Here is a 27,778-nt window from a genome sequence, read left to right on the forward strand (position 1 = left end):
TAGACGATCCTCTCTGATGCTTGGGCTGCATGTATAGTAAGACAAGATTTTATTCCTGCAGGCCGCACAAAAAATATGGTGATTCAACGGCAGTTAAAGACAACACTCAAAACGCACTTACTAAACCAAGTCAAGCACACGCACACAAAACTTGTAGAAAACGCTAACATTTCTTTCACAGCGACCTTACTTTTAAAAGAGACCTACCCTGTTTTCGTTATAGTGAAAAATAAGCTTCCTAACGACACGAAACAAAATCACCTCAGCTACACAGAGCCTGCCGAAGCAGACTGCGTACAACATGAAATCAGGCGGAGCCTCCTGAGGCAGTGACGTAGTTCGAGAAGCGTTCCTTTGGCCACTCAGAATGGATAGGGTTTTTTAAAAAAATAAAAATAAAAAATCTTTTAACCCTTTCGCTTCAATTAATCACTGAACGTTTTGAAGCCGGTTCTCTTTTGTCGGCATTCCGCATCCGGCGTAATCACGTCACTTCCTTCTGACACCACCGTTCGGCTCTCTCCCTTTCTCTCTCTCTCTGTCTTCCCCCTCTCCCTTTTCCCTCCCCCTTTCTCCGGACCCGGATGCTGACTGGTGGTGGCGGCGGCGGCTCCTCTCGGGACTGTCACTGAGCGGCTCCGCCGGGCCTCTTGTCCTGCGCGATGGCGGCGGAGGAGGCGGCGGCGGCGGCCGGGGGAGCGTCTTGTTCCTCGGCGCCGGGGCCGGTGTCGACGGGCCCGGGACCCAGCCTCTGCGAGTGGCTGCTGCTGCGGGACGGCTGCCTTCGTTGCGACGCCGACGGGCTCTGCAGTCTCTGTTACCATCCGGCGCTTAATGCCATCCTGGCCGTGACCGCCCGCGGCGCCATCAAAGTCATCGACGGCACCTCAGGGGCTACGCTGCAGGCGTCGGCGCTCAACGGTGAGGGGGGGAGGCAGGGTCAGGCCTAAAAACGGGGCCTGGCGGCGTCGGGGGTTGGGGATGGAGAGGGAAGCTGGTGGGGGAGGGGCTCTGGGAGGAGACACTGTTTAGTCTCCTCTGGGGTCTCCCTTCTCCGGGGTCTCCCTTTTCCTTCTCTGTTCTTCTCGGCTGGGTTGCTCATGTGGCCGTTGGGCTCTGGGCCTGGGATTCCCGTTTCTTGACTGATATAGCGCGAAGGCGAGCCGGTTTCTTTCTCTTCACCCTTCCGTTTGCACTGCCTATTTTACTTTCGAATTGAACGAAAGTCAGAAAAGGACGCGGAGCCGGCTGGGGTGTTAGAACGAATGGGTAGGTAGGTAGGTGGAGTTGGGGGCCGGGTGTCCGAAGTCGTCATCCGGGCCTTTCCAAAGGGTTTCTTTTCTTTTATAATGCTTTCTCTTTTCCCACCCACAAATCTCTCACTTTAAAATCTTGGTTGTTCCCGCTCTCTGTCTTAGTCAGTTCCTAAAGACAGCGCCTACACCAACTGGGATTGGGAGATGGGGTGAGGTTAAGCCTAGTCCTTTCCTTACAAAAAGATGGAAGCTGAGAGCTGTTCTCTGTAGGAAATGAAATGAAATATCATTGTGTATGCTGCATTTACATGTGTTGGGAAGTCACCATTAGCTGTGGTTTCTCAGTGTATATACCCAATCTCTGTGCATGCCAAAATGTGTGGCATTGTACACCATTAAGGATACCAAAAGTACTTGCATGTAGGAATTCAATCATGGGTCTTAAAGAATTACGTTTGGCTTATCTCTTGGTTATGTTAAGTTATGAAAACTAAGTTTTGTGTTAAAGTTGGTAGTATCGAAGAACTGGTGGCACTATTCTGCTTCTGAAATGTTGTGGTTTATGTGGTCACTCCTCCTCTAGGATGCACACCTTAATGTGGTGAGGGGGTTTGAGGGTGTCGAAGTGGATAAGAGAAAAATCAACTCAATTGAAATGTGGTGTTGGAGGAGAGCTTTGCGGATACCATGGACCACGAAAAAGACAAATAATTAGGTGTTAGAACAAATGAAACCATTAGACACTAAAATGATGAAACTGAGGCTATCATACTTTAGGCACATAATGAGAAGACATGATTCACTAGAAAAGACAATGCTGGGAAAAACAGAACCGAGTAGAAAAAGAGGAAGACCAAACGAGATGGATTGATTCCATAAAGGAAGCCACAACCTGAACTTGCAAGATCTGAACAGGGTGGTTTATAACAGATGCTATTGGAGGTCACTGATTCATAAGGTTGCCAGAAATCGTAATCGGCTTGAAGGCACCTAAGAGCAACATGTGGTCGCCACTAAACACAATTGTTTTGAACATGTTACTTCTGATTGAAACTGTGTATGTCAGTTTCTTTGATAACAAAAACAGTTGGACAAAAATGTGTTCTGGATATTTTTGAGGTTCTAATGTCATTTGGCAGTTTTTGTAGCATATAGTTTTAATACTCAGAAAATAAAATAGAATGTGTTACTGAAGAAGAGTTGGGAAATATAACATTTGTATGTTTGTGCACCACATCTTGTGTTTTGTGTAAGTTTTGGTTGTTTTGTTTCACGCAGAATTGGAAAAAACTAAAGATACCTAGGATGGTAATGAAAAGAATGGTTCAGAAAATGAGACGGTTAAAGGAGACTAAGATATATAAATATCCATTACAGTCTTATGGCTAGTGTTGAACTGAGAGCTGGGTTCAAATCTCTGCTCACTCATGCAATCCTAGGCCTGATAATAGACAACACCCTGATTTTATTTCCTTTCTACTGATATTCACATACAGTAGGGCCCCACTCATACAGCGGGTTACGTTCTGGACCCCTGCTGTAAAGCGGAACATATTGAAGATAATGGTGTGTGTTGCGCGACGAGCAAAAAACTGCTGTAAAAGTGGAACAAGCGCTGTAGGAGCAGGGCCTTTCTGCAATTGACAACTGCTGTATTAGCGGAACACTGTAAAGCGAAGCGCTGTAAAGCGGGGCCCTACTGTAGTATGTTTCCTAAACATGGCTAGATTTCCCACTGTGCACACTGGATATTTGTCTATGCTGGTATTTGGCTGGATCTAGAATATCTTTTCTGTGAACAGAAGGGCTTTTCTGTTTGGGGAAAGGTTTCCCATCCAGTGGAGGCTCCTACTGGAGGAAGATGGCAGGAGAGATAGCTTTAGCTGCAGCCCTCAGTGCCAAATCCCATGATGTTCCACTGGGTCCCCCACCCCTCTAGAGCAGAATTTTGAGGATTATAAGGGAGAAAAGAAATCACCAAACATCAATAAATAGAAGTGGCGAGTTAGAGGTCAACTTCAAGCAAGTCTGGTTCCAACCCTTTGTTAGCCAAATTACTGACTAAATGTTAATATGAGTACTGAAAACCAAAACAAATCTAGAGTTTGTCTAATGCACCAAGAAAGAAGCAAAGCTGTCTAGATGAGCAAAGACGGGCAAACTAACCTTGGTTAAGAGAAGCTCTCTCTGTGATAAGATGCAAGATCTCAATGGGATGTAGGAAAGAGGGTGAGAAAGCTCTGTGATGTTTGACATCTCACTTATCTTTGTTTGTGACCTTTGAGATTGCTTATCCATTTTCTCTGTAAATGTATAGAAGTGAGATTGCCAGGCTTTTGAAAGTATATTTAGAAGATGAGTGGCAAGTACTGAAAATAATTTCTGGAATAAAAGTGCTGAACCAGCACTGAAGCTTCATATCTATACACGTCTTGAAGAAAAATTAAAGAACTGCTTTTTCTTTAATTAAAATAATGTTCTATCATATTTGTAGTGTACCTTTTTACTTAAATTTGTTGTCATGTCTTATGTCATTGGGCTAGGAACTAAAATCCAAAAACAGATAATGCCTAATTAGAGATGTTTGTAGTTAATGTTTGAAGAATGTGAAAGTACTCAGAACATGTAATTTAGGGATGCATGTTAATGTTATCAAAATGATCGTGCATGGGAATATCTTTTTGTTCTTAAAGTACAACTGTTTGGGATTAATTTTGTCCTAAACTTTATATACAGGTCGTGGTCATGATTCACATGTCCCTGACAGTCACTACACATTAAAATTTGGCCTGCATTTGAGCCCATCTTCAGGATTGCCTTTTACGCTGGTGTACTGGTCCCATTGACTTCAGTGGAACTTCAGCAGTGTAAGCGGTTATATCCCTAAGTATAGTCTTAATAGTCTTAGTTCTTTTGCTTTCATAAACATTTAGTCAGGTGTGTTTTAAGAGACCGTATTGCTTCATCTTTTAAGATGTGTTGGTGACTGCAAAATAAAGAATAATAGGGCAACCTGAGTTCCGCATTCTCATATCAATAATAATTTATTAGCTTCCAGAATTCATTCAGGGCTAAACTGGTGAGTGTGATGGGTTTGGACAGATGTGATTTGATGTAGCCATTAAAACTGTTGATGTTAGGGTAGGGGCTCGCCTGAAGAAAAAATATTCTTGGTTCACTTCTAAGTAAGAATGCTTAGCTGGAAAAGTGCTGTTTAGATTTCAGTCTTTTGGCTGCCCACTTCTGCTGTTTTCTTTTGTGTAGATGAGCTTGACCTTGTAAGCAGCATCATTGTACCTACACAGATGTTGACTTTGCCTTCATGTTTAAGGAGAACTTCATATACTTTCAAGCAACAGAATAATTACAACGCAGCTTTTAAGAATTTTTAACATGAACTTCATTGGATATTGTCGCTGAACAGAGTAGTGCATGCAATTTTACCTGATGTCAAGAACAGGAAGATAATTAGAGTGTGGTGGAGAGGTGGTGAAATTCTAGTACTTTAGGAAGCTTGCATTTTCTAAAATATAAAAAGTATTTCTCTTTTTTAAAAAATAGTCTTATATCTATATATATGCTTGATCATTCTTTGCTTCCATCTGGTGTAATTAGCCTTTGCCAATCTAATACCCTCCAAATATTTTGGACTACAACTCCCATTAGTCTCAGTGAGCATGGATGTGCTGATAGGAGTTGTAGTCAACAACATCTGGGAGAGCATCACATTGATGAAGGCTGCTATACAACGTTGTGTTAGTCCTGTCATGCCACATATTAATTGTGGGGGCCAAACTTGGCCAACAGGCATGCAAGCCTGATTCACATGCATTTAAAGCCAGGCTCCCTGCCCTTTTTTCTGAATACAGAATTAGCTGGAGAAACAGTGTAATGATGTCTTTCATTAATTTGGCTGTTGACAGTGTGGACAAATCTATGTGTGTTCCTCAATATACGACACTAACGAGAACTATTGCTTCCAGCCACTTAGCCTGCTGTCTCAGGAGGAATTAATGCTATCGTGTTTGTGTGTGTGTGTGTGTGTGTAGTAGACATTTTTGCACATAAAGCAAGCCTTTTTGAAAGAAATTATTTGGTAATTGTCTAGTCTTACAGAAATTTTTAATGAAGTGTTACTAGTGTGCTGATCGTACTGGGTTTTATATTTCAATGTCCACGCTTCCAGAAGCTTTGGTTTCAGTTCTGAGCCAGTGCCAGGGAGATGTAGAAGAGGAAAAGTAAGCTTAAACTAAATGTAGACAAAATGGGAGTAATGTTTAGTGGAGATTTGGAAGCTCTCTTGGAGGAGTGAATTTGTCCTAATTGGGGTTGTTTCTTTAGGGATCTGGTTCACAGCTTGGAGTGCTTCTGAACCATCATTATTTTTGGTATCTCAGGTGGCAGCTGTTGCCTGAGAACCTTATATTAATTATATTTGATATGCTAGTTGCACCACTCCTTGATAACAGCTATTGCCCTACCATTTTTCATGTCTTTGTAATCTGAGGAATCAACTGTTTCAATGCACTGTACATGGGACCTTCCTATTAAAAAAATGTCCAGAAGCTTCAGCTGGTGCACATGTGCCTGCTTTCTGAGAGAATTGTTTTCAGCTTATTCTGTGGCTGCTATGAGGCCATCAGCCATCTTCTAGGTACACTTTGAAGTTCTTGTTTTAATCAGGAAAGCCCAATGCAGTTTGGATCCACCATATTTAGTAAGTGTGTCACATCATATGACCACCACCACCTCACTTGCTACTGTCCATTAAGATTTGCAGGAGAGTTCATGTTCAAACTCCATTAGCGAAGAAAGTAATATCTGCTGGTTTTGAGATCTGAGCTTCCTCACTTGTGACTCCAGTGCTACGGAATAAAACGATATGATACTTTTCCATTATGGCTGTTGACCTATTATGTAGGATTAGTTCCAAATTTGCTGTTCTCTTCCCCACGCCCCTCCAACGTACCCTTAAACTTTGTACCCAAGCAACAACAAAATGGGCTGAGCCTTCTTGAATGTAACTATGATAAAACTAGACTGTTTGGTTGGTATTTAGAACTTAGTCTTGGCCCAGACAGAGCAATAGGTTAGTTGAGGCTGGAATCCTCTACATGCTTTGTGAGTAAGTCCCATAAAACTCAGTGTCGCTTATATCTGATGCATAAACCCATGGCTACATGTCATGTAGATCCTCCGTGGCGCAGAGTGGTAAACGGTGGTAACGCAGCCGAAAGCTCTGCTCACGGCCAGAGTTCGATTCCAACGGAAGGAGGAAGTTGAATCTCCGGTAAAAGGGGTTGAGGTCCACTCAGTCTTCCATCCATCCGTGGTCGGTAAAATGAGTACCCGGCATATGCTGGGGGGTAAAGAAAGGCCGGGGAAGGAACTGGCAATCCCACCCCATATATACGGTCTGCCTAGTAAACGTCACAAGACGTCACCCTAAGAGTCGGAAACGACTCGCACTACAAGTGCGGGGACACCTTTACCTTTTTTACATGTGGTGCCTTCCTGTGCACCTTCCCATCTATTGCAGTCAGACTCCTCTCAAGTGTTTGGGTTGAGGGGAGTGCAGCTGTCAGCACCAGTCAGTTAGGGCGGGGGCAAGAGATGGGCAAAGATTCCATCATGCTCCAACCCCTCTCCACTGTCTAGCTGATTTGAACTGAATAGAGCTGAGGATTGCTGAGCTCTAACACTTTGACTAGGTAATGGGATATTCAAAAGATTTTGATGGGATGTGGAGCTTGATACAGATGAAAGTGTTTTCCATTTCATCTTTGTAAGAGATTTGTGTGCAATTTCTGAAAAGCTTATTAGAAGATTTAATGAGATAAAGTAACAATATGATTAAGTTTTGAGACTGCTTGAATCTTAAAACCTGGTTGTCATGGGAGTTATATGTAGCACTGGTAGAAAGTGTTTGTCAAACAACAAAACTTCATTAAGGCATTGTGGGCTGCATATGACTTTGTTCCACAGAATGGTGTTCTCATATGGTGGACTTGGTGCATTTGAAAAAAAAAGGTTGGTTATCAGTGTTCCAAAATAATAAAAAATCTCCTGAAAAAGATAACCCGATTAGTCACAAAATACAAAATCAGTACTGTCTGAAAAATAGAGGCTATCTAAAGCCCATTTAGGCTTACAATAAAAGGCATGTATGATGCACATTGGGAGGGGGAGCAGCAGCACTTTGTGCTCCCTTGCAGGATGCTTTTGAAGATATCCCAAGTTTTGGGGCTGGCTTGTCAGGCTTCTTAGGCTTGCTTTTGGGAAGAGGAGACTAGGAAGCAGAGTTTCATACACAATAGTTAGAATTGGAGCCAGTAGAATTTCTTTCTCATCCTGTTGGTAAAAAAAGAATGTAAGTTTAATTCAGATGATGGCATGGTTAATTGGAATTAGATTGATTACTTTTGATTTGAAAAAAGCAGGGTGGTTATTATTTCTATTTCAAAACTATTAAGGTGTGTTGTATCACTGTTTTAACATAGTTCTCTTTTTACTCTTTACAGCTAAGCCAGGTGGACGGGTGAAATGTCAGTATATTTCTGCTGTGGATAAAGTAATCTTTGTGGATGATTATGCAGTTGGATGTAGGAAAGATTTGAATGGCATTTTGCTGTTAGACACAGCTCTGCAAACACCTGTTTCTAAGCACGATGATGTGGTTCAGCTTGAATTGCCAGTGACAGAGGTAAGCAGTTAGAGCTCTTACTATTACTGTATGATTTTTTTTTAGGCCATAGTTGTGCTTGAACTGTGTGCCTAATGGATAACATTTTACAAATGTCTGTATGAGAGCGATAATGTATGTTTATTTATTTATTTATTACATTTATATACCGCCCCATAGCCGAAGCTCTCTGGGCGGTTTACAGTGATTAAAAACAATAAAAACAAATATACAAATTTTAAAACACAAAATCAATTTAAAAACACATTCGCTGTTTAGAATCCATTGTAGGGTCGCTGCTGCTGCTCCTACAGGGAAGAAGACTATAGTTGCTCCTCATCTGTATATGTTCAGTTTGTACATGCCTTGGTAACCTCTCAGCTGGACTATATAATGCACTGTACATGGAGCTGAACTTGCAGCGATTTGGAAACTTCAGTTGGTCCAGAGGGTGTTAGTGATGCTAATGAGTGTTAGCATCAGTCTAGGAGCATATAACACCAATACCGCAGGGCTCTCTTGGTTACCACTTTGGTTCCAGGCTAATTTTAAGATGCTGCTTCTTGCCTTTTAAAACCCTATATAGTTTAGATGCCTTTGAAGTCCCTGATCATTAAGATCAAATTATTAATCTCTGTGTGTGGCCTGTTTCAGAGACAGACTGTTAATGTTTAAATAATTTTTGTTCATTATTAAAAAAAATCATCGTTTATCCACCTTTTTATCCCTGGTTTAAAGTCTGCACTTCCTATTTGGCAAATATTTGAATTACAAATTACTAGCTGCTGCTATACTTTGTAGAATTAAGTGAACCTTTCTGAGTGCACCATTAAATCACTAGTGGAAGAGAATGTGCATGTAAATAGGTCGTTGTCTATTTGGGCTGAAATGAGTAAGAATTGCTTGGTGGTAATTTGTTTTTATGTAAATTGCATTAAGAATGTGTTCTTGGCCCTTTCCCACCTCCCAAGCTCTTAATGTGCCCCCAATAAGTTACATTGAGATACATGGATATGGGGGACTATGTAAAAATTAACAGACTTACCAGGGTTCACTGTGTTTTACTACAACATTTTACATAAACCTGGTTACCAATTTTATCATGAGCTCGTTTGTATTTGTTTAATAATAATAATTTAGGTTTCAATCAAAACGATGGTTTCCCCTCCTGTTACATATGTTTAAAGTTTGCACAGCAAAGCTGGAAAGATTGTATTAACTATTGTTGCTGTAGTAAATGGTTACTATGCTTATCTTGCATACATTTTAAGCTTTACATAGAATTTGTACTTCTTGCATTTCATGGTCATTTGGCTCTACTGTGTACACTAACCTACCCATACCTTTGTATCTCTATAGCCGCCAACTAAAGGTAACCGCCCTGGGCTCCTACTGGGAGAAAGGGTGGAATATAAATCTTAATAATAATAATAATAATAATAATCTTTGAAGCTTCTGAAATGGGCTCTAATGTACAAAAGTGTACCCCTCAACAAATCTGTCCACATTGTGGTACAGTAAAGACTTTTTGTTGTGTTTTGTTGTATCAGTCATAGTATAGTAGAGTTGGAAGGGGCCTCTAAAGCCATTGAGTCCAACTCCCTGCTCAATGCAGGAATCCAAGTTAAAGCGTACCTGACAGGTGGCAATCCTACTGCATCTTGAATGCCTCCAATGTTGGAGAGCCCACCACCTCCCTAGATAATTGACTCCATTGTTGTACTGCTCTAACAGGAAGTTTTTTCTGATGTTCAGCTGAAATCTGGCTTGCTGTGCCAGATAGCTTGTTACACATATACTGTGTAATATACCGCAGGGGTAGAGAACCCTAGGCCTGAAGGCTGAATGGAGCACTCCAAGTCTTTCCATCTGGTCCTTGGAACTCTTTCTAGGCTACACCCTTTACTGACCCCTCTTCACACCTTGTTCAAATACTTTTGCCTGGCTGGAATGTGTTCCTGAACTATGATAATGCCTCTTGCTTATTGGGTAAAGGATAGAGAGGGGTGTGTGTGCACATATGTAGAAACCTTTAATTTTGCATGGCTGGAATGTAGCCTACTGTACAGAGCTAAGAGTCATAGAATCATAGAACAGTAGAGTTGGAAGGGGCCTATAAGGCCATTGAGTCTAACCCCTTGCTCAGTGCAGGAATCCATATTAAAGCATCCCCAACAGGTGGCTGTCTACCTGCCTCTTGCATGCCTCCAGTCACATCCATAGCGCCACATATTTTTTGTGTCTGGACCATATCACCACTGGCAGGATGATCCCTGGTAGGTTGTTCAGCAGGGAAAGGAAAAGTTCCTTACTGCTGATATACCTCTTGTTTTACAATATTTACTTTTATAAATATATGTCTAACTTGCTTGATCAAGGTAGATTACAATTATAATAACTTAAGAATCCTAGATATATTTTAGAAGTTCACATTTCTTTCATTGTACATTTCTTCTTATCTCATAGGCTCAATGTGGCTTACATTTTAAAAGTATTTCACTTGTATCTCCTTTTTCACGCAAATCCCTTCTTTGGTCATCTACCCCAGCTTTTTTTATGCTCAAGCTTTGAAATTCTTTTCCCCAACTGTGCCATTTTTAAAAAGGTTCAAAAATTCCAAATGCATGCTGTTTCCCAAACCTGTCCAATCATGGGATATACTCTCAGTGTATATTCCCACGCACATAAAGCAAATGCCCACCAAACAGATTGCACTCTTATTTTGCCCTCAAGCAGCTGCTGAAAGCAGTGCATTTCTGAGAGGAAGATAACAGGACTGGTCTCAGATGACAACAGGAGGGTTAATGGAAGGCCTGGTTTGCATATAACGCTGAACTATGGTTTACAGAGCCATGACTTATTGCTATGGGTGAACTCAGCCCAGTAGCCGAACTATGGTTTATTAACTATGGCTAAAGGTTGCTCATTAACCAATGTCTGTAGTCGGTTTATAAACTTTACTCAACTTTTACCATAGCTTAATGTTATACGTGAACCTGGACCTTAACTACGGTTAAGGAGCTATCACCTCCCAAAAGCTACACAATGGAATTGAAGAGCAGCAAAAAACTCAAAACGGCTCACAAGACTCGGCTGCTCTCACTGGTGCTTTTAATTATTGTGTGATGTAATAAACCAAGGGTTGTATCTAATTTATTATTTTTATTTATTATTAAATTTATATCCCACCCTTCCTTCCAGAAGGAGCCCAAGGCAGCAAGCAAGCAATAAAACACCAAAAACACATACAAGATATGTTAAAAAACATCTTAAAATAAAACATCTTTAAAAACAATTCCAACACAGATGCAGACTAGAATAAGATCTCTGCTTAAGGCTTGTTGAAAGAGGAGGTACAGAAAAAACAACAGAGATGGTACCTGTCTAATATTTATGGGGAGAGAATTGTCCGCTTCCTATGTTGTGCGGAACAGACTTCCTGATTAAATGGTATCTGCAGGAGGCACAGTGATTGACTGGGTATATAAAGGGTAAGATGATCTTTCAGGTATCTTGGTCCCAAGCTGTATAGATTTTTATACACCAGAACCAGCACTTTGAACTTGGTGTGGTAGCTTATAGTCAACCAGTGCAATTCTGTCAGCAGCGGGATAACGTGTTGGTGATGTCCTGCCCCAGTGAGTAGTCGCATCAGTTGCAGCTTCTGAACCAACCTCAAGGGCAGCCCTACATAGAGTACATTACAGTATTCCAGCCTGGAGATGACCAGTCCTGGATGACAGTAGTCAGGCTATCCTGGTCTAGAAATGGCTGCAGCTGTCTTACCAGGCAAAGCTGGTAAAAAGCACTCCTAACCACTGAGGTCACCTGAGCTTCTAGTGACAAAAATGGATCCAGGAGCACCTCCAGACTCCAAACCTGCTCTTTCAGAGGGAGTATGATCCCATTGAAAGCAGGCAATTGACCAATTATCTGGACTTGGGAAGCACCTACCCACAGTGCTTCCATTGTGCTTGGCTTATTGGCCCTCAACCCGCCCACCACCAAGTCCAGACACTGGTCCAGGGCTTACATGGCCTCTTCCAATTCAGATGTTACTGAGAAATAGAGTTTGGTATCATCAGAGTACTGCTGACACCTCATCTCCAAATCTCCTAATGACCACTTCCAACTGCTTCATATAGTTGTTAAATAGCATTGGGGACAAGATGGTACCCTGTGGCATCCCACAGCACAATTTCCAGGGTGACAATCACTCAGTGCTTTTCTCTGAAACCAACCCTGTAGACATGATCAGAACCACTGTAAAACAGTGCTTCTGATACCCATCTCACCAAGTTGACTCAGAAGGATACCATGGTTAATGGTATCAAAACCTGCTGAGATCAAGTAAAAATAACAGGGTTGTACTCCCCCATCCTTCTCCTGTTAAAGGTCATTTGTTAGGGCGACTAAGGCCGATTCCACGCCATAACCAGTTATCCAGTGAAGTTGTTCGAGTTTTGCAAGGACTTCTGCATGTCCAATGGAACTTCTCCCTCCCCCTGTGCAACCCCTAAATCTGTTCTGGGGTTCCTCCCAATCCTCCAGAGCAAATTGTGGGGGTGGGAATGGGAGAGGGAAAAGAGAGAAAGTTCCATTTTGTACATGGAAGTCCTTGCATGAACTGGGCAGCTTTGTTGGATGCAGCCTTAGGGTTTTAGTGATTGTTAGCCGGACGTCTCAGATTTAACTATAGTTAATGTTAACTATTGCTTTACATTAATTTAAGACTGTCCAGCCCTGACTCCTGCAGACTTTCAGACTTTTTTGTCCCACTTTAGTGGTCTTTAGTGGCTGTACTGAATCAATGCTTGGTTGTGATAATGGACTGGATGAGGGGCAGTAAACTGACCTTTAATCCAGACAAGACTGAGATGCTGTTGGTGGGTGGTTCCTCTGACCAGTTTGTTTGGTGTATGGCCTGCTCTAGATGGGGTGACACTTCCTCTAAAGGAGCGGGTTTGTAGCTTGGAGGTTCTCCTAGATCCATTGCTGTCTGTGAGCCATTGGTGGCTTTGGTGGCACAGAGTGCATTCCATCAGCTTAGGCTGGCGGCCCAACTACGACCGTATCTGGACAGGGATAACTTGGCTGCAGTAATCTATGCTCTGGTAACATAAAGGTTGGACAATCGCAATGCACTTTACATGGGGCTACCTTGAAAACAGTTTGGAAGCTTTAATTAGTGAGGAATGCAGCTACCTGTTGACAGGTTTGAGTTGAACATATGATTTTGACCTATAAAACTCCTTACAGCTCAGGACCCCCATATCTTCTGGAATGCCTCTCCCAATATGAGCCTACCTGGACCCTTAGATCTTTTTCTGAGGCCCTTCTCTAGGTCCCCCCTCTGAGGAAGGCTCTCTGTTTGTGGAATGCTGTCCCCAGCAAGGTCCACCTGGTGCCTTTCTTATATCTTTCAAGGTCAGGTAAACATCTTTTTTCCACAAGCATTTGATAGACTGAGATGATGTTGTTTTTGTTCTTAGTGTGCTGCCAAGCTTTCTGTGGCTGTTATGGGGGTTATTTGTTCTGTTTTATGGTTTTATATTTATGTTTTTAATGTATTGTAAGTCGCTTGGAAACATTTGGTTAACAAGTGACTAGCAAGTCTAAGTAATAATAATACAGGAAAATGGTCATGCAAGAAGTTTAGGCTTTATAAATTAAACGGCACCTTTTAATTAAGCATGAGAGCCAGTGTGGTGTAGTGGTTAAAGTGCTGGACTACGACCTGGGAGACCAGGGTTCGAATCCCCACACAGCCATGAAGCTTACTGGGTGACCTTGAGCCAGTCACTGCCTCTCAGCCTCAGAGGAGGCAATGGTAAACCCCCTCTGAATACCGCTTACCATGAAAACCCTATTCATAGGGTCGCCATAAGTCGGAATCGACTTGAAGGCAGTCCATTTCATTTTTTCAATTAAGCATAGTAGGCAATACTTGAATGTATAGTTTTGGATGGTCTGAACTTCCAAACCATAACAGTCTGGCTTGAATTGTGTGGGGAGATGAAAAGAGTGAAACTGGCTTCCTTCTTTCACATTTCAAATGTGAGGGAGGGTGAATTTCAGGGGGTGACACTTACTGGAGCTCCCTTGCAGCTCTGATAACCTGGTGGTTGCTACTCTCCCCTGTGAATGGGGCATTTTAGGGGAAGAAATTGGGAGCATATTGGAACTTCAGAGGAGCCTCCCAGAAAACGTTGCTCCTGTGCCCCCTGCCCCCAGTCTAAATCCTGTTCAGTTTGTCACAGCCGTAGATAAGACTAGGCACAATCTACTTCCTCTTTTAGAACTGAAAGTGCCTTGCAGTATTACCATATCCCAAACTTAGATACATACAAAAATGGAAATGGACTACTTTCAAGTCGATCCCGACTTATAGCCAACGTTTGAATAGAGTTTTCATGGTAAGCGGTATTCAGAGGGGGTTCACCATTGCTTTCGTCTGAGGCTGAGAGGCAGTGACTGGCCCAAGGTCACTCAGTGAGCTTCATGGTTGTGTGGGGATTCGAACCCTGGTCTCCCAGGTCGTAGTCCAACACCTTAACTCAGCCTTTCCCAACCAGTGTGCCTCCAGATGTTGTTGGACCACAATTCCCATCTTTCCTGACCATTGGCAATGCTGGCTGAGGCTGATGGGAGTTGTGGTCCAACAGCATCTGGAGGCACACTGGTTGGGAAAGGCTGCCTTAACTACTACACCACACTGGCTCAAACTTCTTTATAATTTGGTGGGGCTTTTGTTGATCTTGGCAGGGAGAATGGTGTAGCTTAGCAGTAATGCTCATGCTTTAAATGCAGAGGTTCCCAGGTTTGATCTATCATATCCCCAGGTAAGATTGAGAAATGCTCCTGTCTGAAACCCTAGAGAGCAGTTGCCATTTTGTGTAGATGATACTGAATTAGATGGACTGATGGTCTTACCTGGTTTAAGGCAGCTTTGTATGTTTCTAATTGGTTTTGGTTGTTTTTAGCTGATTTAACTGGTTAATGCTATCCTAAGCATTTAGTACGGTCCTGGCTACAAATTCAGATGAATAAATGAAAGCATTAGTTTATCCCTATTATCTTGTTCTCTTCTAGTATTCAAGCTGTGCCTCGTGTGTTTGTGGTCCCCCCCCCCACAACTGTTTTGTAACTCAAATGTTTTTCTTTAATACCAATGTTCTTCCTCTGCAAATGAGTAATTATTAATATCAAAGGCCAGGCAATCTTTTAGAAGTGGTAGTAAATTGTTTTCGCTTCTGGTGGGTGCCCTTTGTGCTTCTGGCTGGATCTCCTTCCTGATTGGAAACCACTGGTGAATAACTGGAGCCCTAATTCTACCTTTGGGATTTCAGGTGGCTGGCTCTTGTTTACACTGTTAATAGACTTCCTTTTGGGTGATCTATCTTTTAATTACGTGAAGCTAAATTCATGAGTATCCTCAGGAATTTTGCTGGGGTGGGAGAAGCACATGCTCCAAATAAAATAAATATAACTAGGGTTCACGAACATTTCTTGTATATATGATGGTTGAGCTGCAGCAAGGCATGGATAGACCTGATGTCTGAGAAACTAGTGTGTTAAGTCAACCCCTCTGTTGTTTCTCAGTAGGCAGACTGCTGCTCATCTGCAGCGGCGGTAGTCCGCATGGTGCCCTCAAGATGTTGTTGGATAACTTCCATCAGTCCCAGCCAGTATGACTAATGGTCAGGGATGATGGGAGTTGTAGTCCACTGCCATCTGAAGGGCACCACATTGGCTGTCCCTGATTTAAGAATAGACCTGGCAGCCAGATAATGTCTTTCCTCCCATGCTGAAACCCTCAGATCCTTCCCTGGCTCCCTTCCTCCATTATTTGCACTGCTGCTGCAATCAACTTCATGGCCCCTCTCTCCCCTCACTCTCCACATTTCCCTCAAAACACGCACACACATATATCAGGATAATCTGTACTTCAGGGTTGGTATAACCTACTCCAATTCCTCACAGCAAAATGGATATAACGATGCTGGGTTACTTTGCAGATCTGGGGTAACTCATGCTCTTCCAGGCACAGCCCCACCCCCTCAAATATAGTTATAATAATGATAGAATTTATGTTTGTGCTGGCAGGGTAATTTTTCAAATATTTCCGAACTTGGGGGGTTGGGTTGAAATAAGCCCCAAGGTAGGAAAATCTTGAACTTCCATCTTTGCTGTTTCCTTTTGTGTGTTGGTCCCTCTTGCCCAATTACAGCTACACTAGAACCCTTGATATCTAACTTTTTTTCTATAAGACAGCAATCACTTCTCCGCTGTGGAAGGCCAACATGAAAGCTTAAAAATGAAGCAAGAATGCTGTTCTCTACATAGCGGGCGTCACTCTAGCCTTCTCTTTGTCTAATTGGCTTGATCTCCTTTCCTAAATGTCAGCCATTGCTATGACTTCATTCATTGGCTAAAAACACTGACAGGCTAGAACAGGATAGCTTTTTACAAAATAAATGAGCAGAATAGTGCCTGCACTTTTTGCCTCATAACTTGGGTTCTTCAAGGACTACAGACTATTTTTAAAATGAAAGCTTGGGAATCCAGGGAATACAGTCTATCCCTGGTGGGGTGGGGGTTGCCCCCTGCCCTTTCTGGAGACTGCCATGCTTAGATTACTACAGTGTAATAACATTCAGTGTTGCTTTGCTGTGGGGAGATACACTGTTGGTTATTAACAGCAAACTACTTGCTGTTGAAGAGATTTTAACTATTCAGCAAGCCAGGAAGAAAAGCCCAATATGATCAGATTATCCTAATATTTTTTCCACTGGGTACTCTCTCTCAGACTATTTTGATTTGAGTGGCTTGTGCCTCAGAGCTATCTAGATTTATTATTTGTGCAGTATGGAATATATCTCTTAATTTTGTATACATTGGATTTATACCTAAACCAGCATCCACAAAGCTTTGATAAGTCCTTGCTTTTTTTAAAATAAGAACTTTGATAATTAATGTGTACATCATTTATTTTTCGGTGAGACTCCTTGAGTGCCTGGTAGTAGAAATGTAGGAAATTAAATAATGCTGAACTAGTACTGAACTTCTGATTAGACATTTCTAACATATTGTACACATCTTAGGCTCAACAACTGTTATCTGCTTGCATAGAGAAGGTAGATGTTTCAAGCACAGAGGGATATGATTTGTTCCTCGCACAACTGAAAGATGGCTTAAAAAATACCTCACATGAAACAGCAGCAAACCACAAAGTTGCAAAGGTAAGAGATCCACTCAGATCTTTTTAATGCAAGAAAAATAGCCTCTTGGCTATTTCTGTTCCATGTTGGAAGTTTTTTACAAGATTTTGTTGGCATGTAATGAATCATTCATGGCTTGAACTTTAATAACTTATGGAATTTCATGCCACAGTGGCATGTAAAGGATGGTGAACGTGATGGGTTTTAGCCACATTTATGCATTTATCGTGTGAAGGGGCTCATGGATTAAGGGTAAGTGGGGCTCTGGCCATGCCCCCGACATTGTACCTTCCTCTCCAGCTCTGCCCCTGAGCCTCTGCACATTGGACAAAGGTCTGATGGGGGAACTGGCTGTACTTGGGAAGCTATCTCTGTGTGATTGGGTTCCTGAAGAAGTTTCCATCAGTATAGCCAGCTCCCCCTTTAGACCTTCGCTTAATGCATAGGAGTTCCTGGGTGGGGAGGGCTGAATAGGTAGGTGTAGTGTTTTGATGGGACCAGAGGCACAGCCCTTCCTTGATATCATATTGAGCTCCTTCATACAATAAATGTGTGAAGGGGACTTTCCTGGGGTTCAGATATGAGCTTTATCAATTTGCTCAGGGGTTCCCAAACTGTGGTCTGTGAGCTTCATTCAGGTGGCCCGCAGCAAATCTGTGGATTTGTGGCTGAAAATGGGAGATAGCACATCTATTGCATTGAATATTCATATTGATTGTTAATTGTATTTTATTGCTGCTTTTATTTGTTATATTGTGTTTTATTGTATTAAAATGTGAATTCTATGGAATTACAATGGCTACAACGGGCAAAAAAATCATGAAGCGGTCTGCCAAGACTGTCAGCAATTTTCAAGGGGTCCGTGGGGAAACGTTTGGGAACCAGTAACTTAGCTGATGGTAATGTTCTTATTGCTTAATAAACAGATGGGCAGCTGCTGTGTTAAGTCTTCAGTATCTACATGGGTGTATATTTGCCCTGTTCTTGAGGAGCAACTGTTTCCAAGTGTTGCCATCAGAATCTATAATTTGGATTAATTGGTGAAATTAGCCCAATTCCTGTTTTGCTCTTTGAGTTTTCCTGAATCCCAAGGCAAGAGAGTTTAGCCATAGGGAAGGGCTACAGACAGTGCCCTGAATTGAGATAACCCCTTTCTGCTACAGCCCTTGGTGCCTGGTAATAAGTCTCTTCTGAGGGTTGGAGAATGACGTGTTGTGAATCTTGAAATCAGGGAGTTCCCCTTCCCAGCATACTTAGAAGTAGGATCCAAGTCAATATTAATTTTGAATATTAGTTTAGAAGGTGATATTTTTAGTTTTCCAAAATTTATACTTGCTTTTCACGTATATTCCTTTGCTTGTCTCATACTATGTAAAGGTTCCAAGGAACTGATTAGTCACCATCTGTAATGTTTGTTCACCCCCATCTCATATTAGCGGACAGTCTGTGCTGATAGATGCACTTGTACAATATTGTATAATTTTGTTTGTGTCCTAAAGAGATACATATCTATTGCACTTGAGGTTAGCTCCTTGTACATTACTTGATTTTTTTGTTTTAAAAAAATTAATATTATAATGTTTTTCCCCTTCTATAGTGGGCAACAGTTATGTTCCATCTCCCTCATCATGTATTGAAGTCTGTCGCCAGTGCCATTGTAAATGAACTCAAGAAGATAAATCAAAATATCGCTGCCTTACCTGTAGCTTCATCTGTGATGGATAGATTATCGTACCTCTTGCCCAGTGCACGACCTGAACTTGGTGTGGGGCCTGGCCGATCAGTAGATAGGTATGGGGTGGGGGGATTATTTGTTGCAATCTTTCTTTTGTGTATGTGATTTTCAGATGTTCCTCATACAAACAACATTTGGAATTAGTCTGGAATTGGAGAAATAATATAAGGGTATTGGTGGGAGGATTTATGTTCGTTATCTTTGGCTGCATGAACAAATTGCAAATAGAGGATGGTGATATTTCTTATGTGGCAGGGCAGAGCCCACACAAGAGTGGGGTTTTGCAAAAATTAAGCAGCCTCTTATCCTTTCTGAACTGCTCATTCCATTTTCTCTTTTTTAAGGTCTTTAATGTATAGTGAAGCTAACAGACGGGAAACATTCACTTCATGGCCTCATGTAGGTTATAGGTGGGCACAGCCAGATCCCATGGCTCAAGCTGGGTTCTACCATCAGGTAAAACTATTGGTACTTTTTATACATTGTCAGTCTTCTCAGTTATGTAGTAATATACTCTTGGCACTGAACTTTGGACCTTTAGTGTGGCAGCACCTAGCCTGTGGAATTCCCTTTGAATACTAGGCTGTCTTCTCTGCTATCTTTTCTGCACCTTTTGAAGACTTTCCTCTTTCAACAAACCTTTTAGGTTGAGACCTATCCCAGTCTGCGTCTGTGTTAGAATTGCTTAATATGTTTTTTAATAATGTTTTTAACCCTTTTTTAAAGTTGTTTTTTAAAAAATGTTCTTGACGCTGTTTTGTCTTAATGTGTTTTAAGATCTGTTTTTATGATGTTTAAAAGTGTTTTTAGCTCTTTGTTTGCCGCCCTGGGCTCTTGCTGGGAGGAAGGGTGGGATACAAATTAAATAATAAATAAATAAATAAATGTTCAAATATGGTATCTGTGTAAAAGAAACAATTAGCTGGATATCTGTTGGTTTTAAGCTTTGTAGGTCTCCCATCTTGCCTTAAATTGTTGTCTTAACTGGACTTATAAAATGTAATTCTGTCTGGTTGCCGTTACAAGACAATTCACAAAATAGAAAGATAGAGAAATTGTTACATAATGACTTACTTGAAAAATAATTATTCACACTTGTATAGATGTGTAAACTTTCCAGATATATTTACTTTTGCAGCTTATGTAGAGCATCAGAAGTTGTGGAATATTTGTATATAGCCTTTGTTTAGAAGTGGGGAATTTGGAAATGTTTTCTTTGGCTTCGGCAAAGAGCAGTATGCTTTTCTTAAAGCTTTAATTACTGCTCTTGAATGAGACCGACCAGTTCAGTGTTGAGCTATAGCAGTGGTTTTCAAATTGTCTTCCAAGGAGCCCCAAGAGTAGTCCTTCAAACAGAAGATGAGCAGTGGCATACAGGCCTACCAGAAAGAGAGCTTACCACCACCACCACCACCGTTTTTCTGCAACATTGTTTTATTTATTTGATTTAAAATATTTATTTACCCCTCTTCATGTAACAGCAATCCCAGAGCAGTGCACATAAAAATTTAAAGTATGGTACACATAGTAAAACAAATGGATGTTATCTGCCTAAGTCATACAGGAGTAGATCCATTAAAATTAATGGGTTTAAGCTACTTAAGTTCATTGATTTAAATAGATTTACTGTGAGTGTGACTGACATTGGATGTCGCCAAGAAAAATATATAATTACTCCCTCAACAATCAAGAAACCACTGGAATAATAACACAACCGGCACAGGCATTAGTGTTCAGTGAACAGGTGTGTTGTCAGCCGGTATCAAAAACTCACAGGAGTCCACATCAGGTATATCTTAGAGGAGAGCGAGATCTACATCCATGGTACCATCATCTAAAAGGCCTTCTCTCAGACTTCAAGACTGTTCAAGACAGTCTTGATTAACTTAGGGCACTGCCACACCCAAATACTCTCCATTATGCGGAAGTGGCATGACAGATGTACAGGGTCCCTATGAAGAAAAATTGATCTGAAAGCGTATCCTGAAAATAGACAGTCAGAAAGCCCCTGCGTTAACAGTATTGGGATGGAGTTTTCATCACAGATAATGCATTTGTAATCCATCAATATCTGGAAGCCACCACATTGGCTACCCATGAGTTAGTGTCTCACATGCCCTGGCATGTGTTTGTTTTTTTGTGCTCTTGAAACTGGCCATTTTCAAAAGTGGTTTACTTTGCTACATCCTTGAGAACATAGAACTAGTTGCACCATTTTTGGGGATTCTGGTTAATATGTGTTACAGAGCACAATCCTCTGCATGTTTACTTGAAAGTAAGTACTGTCTTCACTGCAGTTTATTCCAAATCAATATTTATGCTAAATGGCCCAGGTAACTAGTTACAGCGTTGATAGTTTCTTTTCAACTCAGTATTTTTTTCTCTGTTCCCTTCTCCAACTTCAAGCCTGCCTCATCAGGAGATGACAGAGCCATGTGTTTTACGTGTAGTGTGTGTTTGGTGTGCTGGGAGCCAACAGATGAACCTTGGTGAGAATAAAGTATTTGAGATATACTTCTTGCTTTCTGTTATTGTACATTCTTATCTAAAATACTATATTTGGTCTACATGTAATTGTATCTTGGATGCAAGGCAGGTAATATTACTGAAAACAAATAAAAGGCTCAAAATATAGAATAAATCTTCCTTAAAAATGTCCTACTAAAGTAAAATGAATATCCATCTATTAAAAGGTAGCCCAAATATGGACACTTCTAATGCTTCTTGAAGCTGCATTACATATTCAGGAAGCCAGTAATACCCAAGTGATTACGAAGTTATTGTCTATGCATAAGTGAAAATTGGAAACAAGCGGGTCCTGCTGTGACATATTTGTTATGCAAATTTGTTGCTTTGATTTATTTGGAACTGGATGCCACAGGTTAAGTCCTCTGGAGGTGTCCATAGCATCAGGAGCAGTATTGTTGGATCAGTTCCAATTATTGTGGCCTCAAGCTACAGACAAACTGCTTTACTGTGTGCAACCAACGACATATCTTCTTGACCCTTGCCCTTCTTGCAAGTCATAGACCAAGTCATAGAGGTGAGGCTAGATAGGAGGGGTGGCATGGGCTCTCCTCAAGGGGACTGTCCTGGACCTGGAAGTGTTGAATAGCTATTGCCAGTATTTACTTTTTAGCCAAAGTGCTCAGAGAAGGTGGTGGTGGTGCAACTTTAGGCATGCTTGGATGAAATTTATTACACAGATCAATTTCAGTCCAGATTTTGGTATTGAAATGACCTTAGTTGCCCTGGTTGATTACCTTTGTCAGGAGAGAGACAGGGGAAGTATAACCTTCTTGATTCTTTGTGACCTCTCCAAGGCTTTTGATACTATTGACCATGGTATCCACCTGGGCCATTGGAGGGAATTGGAGGCATAGCTTTGCAGTGGTTCCACTTCTACCTCAGAGGATGGTTTTGCGTGACTGTTTTTAATGGGATCACACTCCCCTTGAAGAAGGTTGTGTGTAGTTTGGGGTGCTCCTTCTGGAAGGAAGGGGGGTATAAATTTAATAAATCATCATCATAATTGTCAGTGAATGCTTAGGTGGCCTTGGTGGCTAGGAGCGTTTGTGTCTGGCTTTGGTTGGTACACCAGCTACGGCAATTCTGGGCAGAGAATAGCCTGGCAATGGTTACTTATGCTCTGGTAACCTCCAAGCTGGACTACTCTAGTACACTCTGTGTGGGGCTTCCCTTGAAGATGGCCTGGAAATTGCAGCTAGCAGGTAGTGCTGTGGCGAGAATGCTGATAGGAGCAGTAGGCTGTGAGCATATCCCTCTTATCTTAAAATAGCTGGTTATCTTAAATATGCTGGTTGGCAATTGTTTTCTTGGCCCAATTCAAGGTGCTTACTTTGTTTAGAGCCCTAAATGGCTTGGGATCCAAATATGTGATCTGCCATGGTCTAAGATCAGCAGATGAGGCCTTCCAGGTCATTCCTCCTCAATATGGCGTATGTGATGTGGAGACTCAGGAAACGGCCTTTCCAGTGGTGGTTCCTTGCTTGTGGAACTCCTGCCCAACTGAGATGTCTCTGGCCTCATCTATTTATAGGTTTAGAAAGCGAGTTAAGCTGCATTTTTTCAGCAGGTGTTTAGAAGAGAAGAGATTGCTGCTGCTGTTAGTAGTTTGATTTATTATTTAAATGATTTTATTTGTGGATTTTGTGGATTTTTATCTATTTCCCTATTGTAAACTACCCTGTGGCTTGTGCAAAGGGTGGTGTATAAATTATCTATCTCTATATATGTACACACACACTTTTTGAATGAAAAAACAGCCATTTGTCAGCAGCATTCATTCTCTGATTGGATGGTGGATATATACCCTGTCCTGGACGGGGTTACACTCCCCCTAAAGGACCGGGTTCGTAGTCTGGGAGTCTTTTTAGACTCTTCCCTCTCACTTGAGGCTCAAGTAGCCTCGGTGGTTAGGAATGCGTTTTACCAACTTCGGTTGGTAGCCCAGCTACGTCCCTATTTGAGTAAAGAGGACCTTACATCAGTGGTACATGCTCTGGTAACCTCACGTTTGGATTACTGTAATGCGCTTTACGTAGGGCTACCTTTGAAGACAGTTCGGAAGCTACAACTAGTGCAAAATGCGGCGGCCAGATTGCTGACAAGGACCAAGCGGTCCGAGCATATAACACCTGTTCTGGCCAGCTTGCACTGGTTGCCAATATGTTTCCGGGCTAGATTCAAAGTGTTGGTATTAACCTATAAAGCCTTATACGGTGCGGGACCACGATACCTTGCGGAACGCCTCTTCCGATATGAACCGGCCCGTGCACTACGTTCTTCTACGAAGGCCCTCCTCCGGGTTCCAACTCACAGGGAGGCCCGGAGGGTGATGACAAGATCTAGGGCCTTCTCAGTGGTGGCCCCCGAACTATGGAACAGTCTCCCCGAGGAAGTACGCCTGGCGCCGACTCTGCTCTCCTTCCGGCGCCAGGTCAAAACCTTCCTATTCTCTGAAGCATTTTAAGTTACACTGATTTAATTTTAAAAATGTTTATTGTGTTGGATTGTTGCTTGTATTTTAGTATTGTTTTGTTATTTATTGTATTTTTATGCTGTTTTATGTTCACCGCCCAGAGAGCTATTGCTAGTCGGGCGGTATATAAATTTAATAAATAATAAAATAAATAATAATAATAATTCCTATACTGAAAGTCATAGCAATTTCAAAAATAATATTTTCTCACAACAGACAATTGCTTCCAATTTTTATCTTTCAACCTTCTCAGGGTAACCCTTGTTTTGTGTGTTAATGAGCCAAAGATTCTAGCCTGTGTGTAGCAAAACTGAGAGAACCTAATGATACTGCATTTAAATGCTTATCTTTCTAATCCATCAAGGTCTGAACATGAAAGACATTCCCCAAACTGCCCATTTGTGAAAGGCGAACACACGCAGAATGTGCCCCTCTCGGTCACGCTGGCAACAAGTCCAGCACAGTTTCCTTGTGTAGATGGCACAGACAGAATAGTCTGCTTTGGATCTGGAAGCTGCCCTCACTTTTTAGCTGCTGCAACAAAACGAGGAAAGATCTGTATATGGGATGTTTCAAAACTTATGAAGGTATCTTGTCTTTTAAGACTTGTAAAGCTAATTTTGCTAGCTGTTAATTTCTGTGTGAATTTCTGTCTAAATTTCTTGTATGTTTTTGAATTTGCTTAGGTGCACTTAAAGTTCGAAATCAATGCTTATGATCCAGTAATTGTACAGCAGCTTGTGTTGTGTGGTGAGCAGAGCTCAGGCGTCGACTCAAGGAGACCAACAATAGCATGGATAGAAGATTCATCTAGCTGTTCAGATATACCAAAACTAGAAGGAGACAGGTAAGCTAATAAGTGCTCAGACCTGGCTATGCACATAGAAAATGCTGTATGGTTCACAGCTTGAGTATTCATATTCTCATTTGCTTGAACAGTGACCATAGTTTGTGGAATAGTGAGATTACTTTCCAGTGTTGATTTTGAGTCCTTTCTAGGGAAGGAGAAGCTTTTATTTTTAACTGTGGTTTAATTTTTTGAAGAGCAAAGAAAGATGCAGTGCAGACAGGGAAAGGTTTCTATAGTAATGCACATTTAACCCAGTATGAATGTTGCTCTATATGGTCAGGGGAGCTGCTCTGAAAAGAATGTCAGGAAAGCAAGCAAGTTCCTTACATGTCCTATGATATGTCTTTTTCTTACTTGCCACATTGCGTCCAGATGCTTGTTACCTTTCCCTTTCCTTTTATGAAAGTGTGCCTTATAAATATTTTAATAAACAAATAAATAAACAAACAAACAAATGAAAATAACCCCTCCCCCCAACCTGACATACTCACTGTCATTGCTAAATCTTCCAAAGATCCCTGAGTGGAGTCTATTTCTTTCTGTAGCTAAATCCTACCCTGAACATTGTCTTGCCTCAGCTTCACCTGTCTCATATCCCCAAATCAATGACATACTGATTCTTTAAATTATACTCATTTTCAAACTTGTCTTATTTTCAGTGGAAAAAAAGAAATCTTAATTGTTTGTTCAAACTATGAGAATCCCCCCCCCCCACCGGTCACTTGAAAGTGATGCTTTGCAGCAATTTGTCATACATCACAAACTCCAATATGTCTTCCTGGAAACATTTTTTTTTCAAACTGAAAACACCAAATTGCATATTTTCTCATTTGTTTTTAGGGATATTAGGTACTACACTTTGTACATAATTTTCATACATGTCTGCCAAATGCTTTAAAAAGAGAACAATTACTACCCATTGAAGGTCATTATATGTCAAGAGACTGATGTTTGAAGAAGGCTATAAAGCATGGGTGGGGAACCATTTTATCCCACCCCACCCCCATGGCTGTATGGTGTTACCAGATTAATCTGTCATGGGCAGAGCAAGATCTACCCTATACTTTCTCACATATAGACCGTTTCCCTCCCTCTCACTTTGTCACTTTCACACACACCATCCCTTCAGCACATGTGCACCCTTTGCTTATTTTATTTATTTGTATCCCACCCTTCTACCCTATAATAGGGCACTCAGGGCGGCTTACAAAAATAAAATCAAACATGTACATAATAAATGGCTTATTTGCCATTCATCTTTCTGTCACACATACCTATACACATGCACACATTTACCCATTTTATCTTGCACACACCCATTCCTTCTCTCTTCTTCTCTCTCCCCTTTCCTCTATAGCTTCTAGCCTCTCTTTGCCCCTCCCTTTTTGTTAAAGGGAATTGAACCTTTTTGTTAAAAACAAGCCTAACTGCCATGGGGAGAAGAGGAAATTTTCCAGGGTGTGGCAGGTGGGGAAGGGTTAACCCTCCCTTTCTCACGAGCTGTGACACCTCCATCCCGGGGTTTAGAGGATCAATTGAATTGAGCGACATAATGGATTTAAACCATAAAGGGATCCCAGAACTAAGTTCAGCTATCCAGTGGACTGTGCTGACTCTCCAGTGGCTCAGTAAACACTTGCTTTAACTTTTTCATAGCCTCCTTACAGACAGCATATGTTAAGATCTCAAGTGTTTAAATATATTGCATGCGGTGGAACCTGTGAAGAGAGACAGAAGAAGCAGACTAAATGCCAACCTTTGCTTTATACCTTATTTTTGCTTAGCTTTGTTGCAATTCTGGGTTTTCTCTCATGTATTCCTTATTTATGATTGGTAGCCTTGTTTTTACAAAATTAATACAAAGTAATTGTAAAAAACGATCTCAAGTATTTAAAAAGTTTAATGCTATATACATTGTTAATTTACATTACACTGCTGCCTTGGCTTCACCATCTCTCTGATCTTTGTCTTGCCTTTAGTGATGATTTACTGGAGGATTCAGACAGTGAAGAGCATTCCAGATCAGAATCAGTGACTGGTAGGCACATAGTTTGCAAAGGGAGGATATAAGATGTTTAGTATTTATTGTCCATTCGTTCTGATTTGTTTATGGGGAGGTCATATGAAGTTATGTCAAGCAATTGTTATCCCCCACCTTCCCGTGCATTTTCACTTGCCGTACTGCAAAAAGTCAAACGAGTTTTGAAGCAGGTTTGTTGTACAGGAGCACCAAATTCATGTTTAATTTTGCAGCCTAAATTTGCTGGTATGCAATTGAATCCCACACACAAAATAATGACAATCTGGAAACATCTTTCAGATTTACAGTTACAAATTGTGACCCATGAAAATTTTGCAGGGGAAATAGAGAAGGGAACTTGGGCTCAGATGAAATGTGTTGTATGAACCCAGCTTTTCTCATCTACCATAATCCTTTCAACAGTGAAGGGACAATCCCCAAAGCTGCTGAAAAGATTCTTCTCCCAGACTGGGTTGGCTGAGGGCTAGCACCTACATTTTGTTTTCTGAAGGCAATATGCATTTGCAACCCTCAATCCCCACTCCCTGGGAGTGGGGAACAGGGGATCATTCTGACCCTTGTTATTTTTTTAACAGCGGTGAAGTCACTACCCTTGTTAAAAACAAACTGTCTTACCTCCCTCTCTTTACCATTTAGGACCCTGGAATATCCCATATACACTTTTCATTTTAACAGTATAGACAGTAATTCTGCAGGATATTTGCATGATTGTCCCATATTAGTACATTGAGAAAAAATCACTGACCTGGATAGAAAGCTTTAAATTTCCTCCTTGCACGTGCAAAGAGGGTTGAATAGACAAACCCCAAGACTTGTGCTGGCTCATTTGGGTAACAACAAACCAAGATTGGGGGCAACCATGGTTTCTGCAGTGGGCACTAGGACACCTCTAAGTGGGTCATGCTCCTAAGTAATCTGTGAAACAACCCTAAAACATGCTATTTAAACTTAGGATGTTATCTCATTGTGGATTGAAGCTGCCAAATTGAAT

General features: G+C 41.4%; 1 protein-coding gene across 8 annotated transcripts in view; it reads left to right on the plus strand.

The window, feature by feature from the left end:
* Positions 1-472: 472 nt before the first annotated feature.
* Positions 473-27,778, plus strand: part of BIRC6 (baculoviral IAP repeat containing 6) — a 239,623-nt gene continuing 212,317 nt past the window's right edge. For 7 of the 8 annotated variants that reach the window (XM_061624740.1, XM_061624745.1, XM_061624742.1 and 4 more), the window contains exons 1-9: positions 473-921; positions 7,778-7,959; positions 17,043-17,180; positions 18,757-18,950; positions 19,239-19,350; positions 21,301-21,383; positions 24,261-24,483; positions 24,583-24,743; positions 26,726-26,784. In XM_061624740.1, coding sequence (XP_061480724.1) covers positions 663-921; positions 7,778-7,959; positions 17,043-17,180; positions 18,757-18,950; positions 19,239-19,350; positions 21,301-21,383; positions 24,261-24,483; positions 24,583-24,743; positions 26,726-26,784 — 1,411 coding nt within the window. In that variant the 5' untranslated portion in view covers positions 473-662. Of the gene's footprint in view, positions 922-1,067; positions 1,270-7,777; positions 7,960-17,042; positions 17,181-18,756; positions 18,951-19,238; positions 19,351-21,300; positions 21,384-24,260; positions 24,484-24,582; positions 24,744-26,725; positions 26,785-27,778 lie in introns of those variants that run through there. The other variant, XM_061624748.1, reaches the window with a different exon arrangement.

Source organism: Rhineura floridana, chromosome 4 (genome assembly GCF_030035675.1).
Source record: "Rhineura floridana isolate rRhiFlo1 chromosome 4, rRhiFlo1.hap2, whole genome shotgun sequence".
Taxonomy (NCBI): domain Eukaryota; kingdom Metazoa; phylum Chordata; class Lepidosauria; order Squamata; family Rhineuridae; genus Rhineura; species Rhineura floridana.